Source organism: Trachymyrmex septentrionalis, unplaced genomic scaffold (genome assembly GCF_001594115.1).
Source record: "Trachymyrmex septentrionalis isolate Tsep2-gDNA-1 unplaced genomic scaffold, Tsep1.0 scaffold83, whole genome shotgun sequence".
NCBI classification, from domain to species: domain Eukaryota; kingdom Metazoa; phylum Arthropoda; class Insecta; order Hymenoptera; family Formicidae; genus Trachymyrmex; species Trachymyrmex septentrionalis.
This window is the reverse complement of record NW_017306018.1, coordinates 3,636,215-3,639,366: the sequence shown is the minus strand read 5'-3', so window position 1 is coordinate 3,639,366 and position 3,152 is coordinate 3,636,215. Positions and strand designations below refer to the sequence as shown.

Sequence of the window (3,152 nt, the reverse complement as noted above, 5' to 3'; positions counted from 1 at the left end):
ATATATATACATGTTCATTGATATCTGTTATTGTATTATCTATTTTTGTCGCGTAATACGGTATGATTATCTGAAAAAGATAAGCGATTATCTTTGGAAAAGTACATAATGTCATTTATATCTATATTTGGATTGCTGTACTTATTGGTGCTTTCCAGCAAGAAATACCATGATTATTTTATCTTTGTTTAACATTGATAAATAACAAAGATGTAATGATTTACTGTAAATGTTTTCCTGCAAGAACATAGTGTGATATTGTATTGTTATTCGTCAACGTTAAACAAAATTAAAATGATACACTGTGTTACAATGTGTCCTTGCTGGAAAACACTGTGTTGCGTCAGAGAATAGGCACATTCGAAATCCATAGGCAACAATTGAATTAGAGCAGAATGATTTTCTCATACTTTTATGAGAACTAATGAATATTTATTATGAGAATAAAAATATTTTTACTTTACTCTTATCTTTTGTTACTGAATATTTCAACGTGTTACACTGACTTTTGATAAACGGACTGCTCTCGGATGCAGAGTTCTCCTATAATTCGAATTGAGAGAGTCTCAGGTCTGCTCTCCAGTTCTTTTGTATCTTTTCTTTATTTCTGCGTGTCCTTGATAACAAAGTTGCCTTCTGTCAGCCTTTGTGATACTCATTTGAGGTATCATCAGGCCGTTTAATGTTATCATCTTCTGAGTTTATTTTGTTATTATGTGAACACGATGCTTATAACAATTGTGTATATCATATGTATGTGTAGATACTATGACATTGTCCCAACAAAGTTCAGGAGATTATTGGGATGATGACTGGGATGATGATTCCGAAGTCGGACAAACGCAGGCTTACGTTCCACCTACGCAACAACAGCAGCAACAGCCACAGATACCACTGTCGCAACAGAATAACGCCAATGATTATGGAGATCCAATGTCCATGCATACTATACATTCTGTGATACCAGAGAGACCTATACCCACTGTACCAAAGAGAAACAATAAGTTTTCTACATTAATCAAGTCGGGAGAAGATAGTTTTCTGCTGGGCGTCAAAGTGGTAACTGTGCCTGACAGCGAAAAAATCTTTATAGAAGAAGGAGAAGGTAATCGGTGCACATGGTTACCGACTGGGGAATCCTACAGTTGCGTTGTTACATCACCCAAAAAGGAATCCAAACTGAAGGGTCTCAAAAGTTTCATCGTCTATCAGTTAACTCCTACGGTAATAAGAAATCATCTTTTTCATTTATTATTTAAATATCTGTTCTTAATGTTAATATTTATATTGTAGTTCAATAATATACAAGTCTCAAGGAGGTACAAGCATTTCGATTGGTTGCACGAACGCCTAGAAGAGAAGTATTGCTTTATTCCAATCCCGCCTCTGCCTGATAAGCAGATATCAGGACGCTACGAGGACGCGTTTATCGAGCACCGACGTACGCAATTACAGGAGTTTGTCGATTATGTCTGTCGACACCCCGTGTTGTCGCGTAGTCGTGTCTGGGAACATTTTATCACCTGCACGGACGAGAAGCGATGGAAGGCAGGAAAACGACAAGCAGAGAAAGATGAGCTACTAGGCGTGAATTACTTCAATGCTATTCAGTGTTCAGACACACCGCTGGACATCATAAAGATGGAGCTCCAAACAGATGCCTTTAATAGATTTATCAGTGGTTTGGATCCAGTGGTGAAGAACTTTATGGCTATGGCGGTCGATCAAGCGAAGAAACATCAAGTATTGTACAAGAGAGAGTTTCAAAAGATCAGTCAATCGTTTACATCACTCAGCCACGCTTTGGAGGCGGATGACAATGGTCGCGGTAAACTGACACGTGCATTGAAGGCGACCGGTGATGCTTACAACGATATCGGTAAGCTGTACGAGGAACAGCCAAAGTTCGATTGGGAACCATTATCTGACAAGTTTCATATTTATCGCGGTATTATTAGCAATTTTCCCGACGTCACCAGCATTCATAAGGTATTTCGTAGAGTACATTAAAAAAATTAGCGTGTTATGTTATATAGAACAGATTAACTTTTCATATACCGTGTCTTGTGTTCTTGCACAGAGCGCCATGCAAAAACGAAGAGATTGCGAGCGACTGGTCAGCGAGCATAAAATGGAGCCACAGCAATTACGTGATCTTTCCCATCGAACTGATGTGATAGCTCGTGCTCTGATCGCTGAGGAGATTCATTTCCAGACGGAACGGGAAGTGCATGTAAATAAGGCCGTAAGGACGCATCTAACGGAACAAATCGCCTTCTATCAAAAGATAGTCAATAAATTGCGGGAGGCGTTAAATACATTCGACGAATGATACTCATAATTGCCACGAATCTGCCTAAGTAACATAATCCTGCCGCTTTAAGGCCGACATCAGTGCTAGCAAAAAGATATTCCAATTACGAGAAAATGCATGTAATTTCAGTGAAATATGTACATATAGTAGGTCATATTATTTGAATCAGAACAATCAGAATTGAACAGTTAAACCGGACAATAATTGATATCAAAATAGCTGTGCATAGCCGCCAAGTATTTATGAAGTGATCAAGAAATCGTGTTAAAATTCGGTGAAGTATAGGCTGAAATTGATAAATTACACGATTGATACATTTTAAGCAATTGTAATATATTTTACATTTACATTAATTTTGTAATATTCAGAGTTCACTGCACTTGGATATTTTTGAAATTGATCTTCCAAAATTTCAATTTTATTTGAATAAAAATTTCCAATATTGTAATAAATAAGCAAATGATTCAAGCAAGACTAGCGCTAATAATTATTTCTCTCAAATTAATTAAATATTGTAGTTCAAATGTTTCGATCTTGATATTTTTCTATTTTTTCGAATATTTTCTTATGCTGTTATACAGACTTGAATTTTTGTACGGTCTGTAATTTGACTTCATTATAAAATCACAAAATATCATGTATATTGCAACTTGAATTATTATGATTGTAATAATACTTTGTAATAAGAAATATTCACATATCCGTGCTGTGTAACATTAAAAGTTGATAATCTGATTGTGTATTTTAGTTGATTCATGTTTTGTCCATTGACATGAAGCAATTGAGAAGTAGCAGCACACGAAGTTGCTCGTAATATTTTGTACTAGACACACACTTA

General features: G+C 36.1%; 1 protein-coding gene across 1 annotated transcript in view; it reads left to right on the top strand.

Moving 5' to 3' along the window:
• The window catches only part of LOC108754966 (sorting nexin lst-4), a 3,687-nt gene extending 1,061 nt beyond the window's left edge, over positions 1 to 2,626 (top strand). The window contains exons 3-5 of the mRNA XM_018497647.1: positions 763 to 1,224; positions 1,294 to 1,989; positions 2,081 to 2,626. Coding sequence (XP_018353149.1) covers positions 763 to 1,224; positions 1,294 to 1,989; positions 2,081 to 2,332 — 1,410 coding nt within the window. The 3' untranslated portion in view covers positions 2,333 to 2,626. The remainder of the gene's footprint in view (positions 1 to 762; positions 1,225 to 1,293; positions 1,990 to 2,080) is intronic.
• The last annotated feature ends 526 nt before the right edge of the window (positions 2,627 to 3,152 follow it).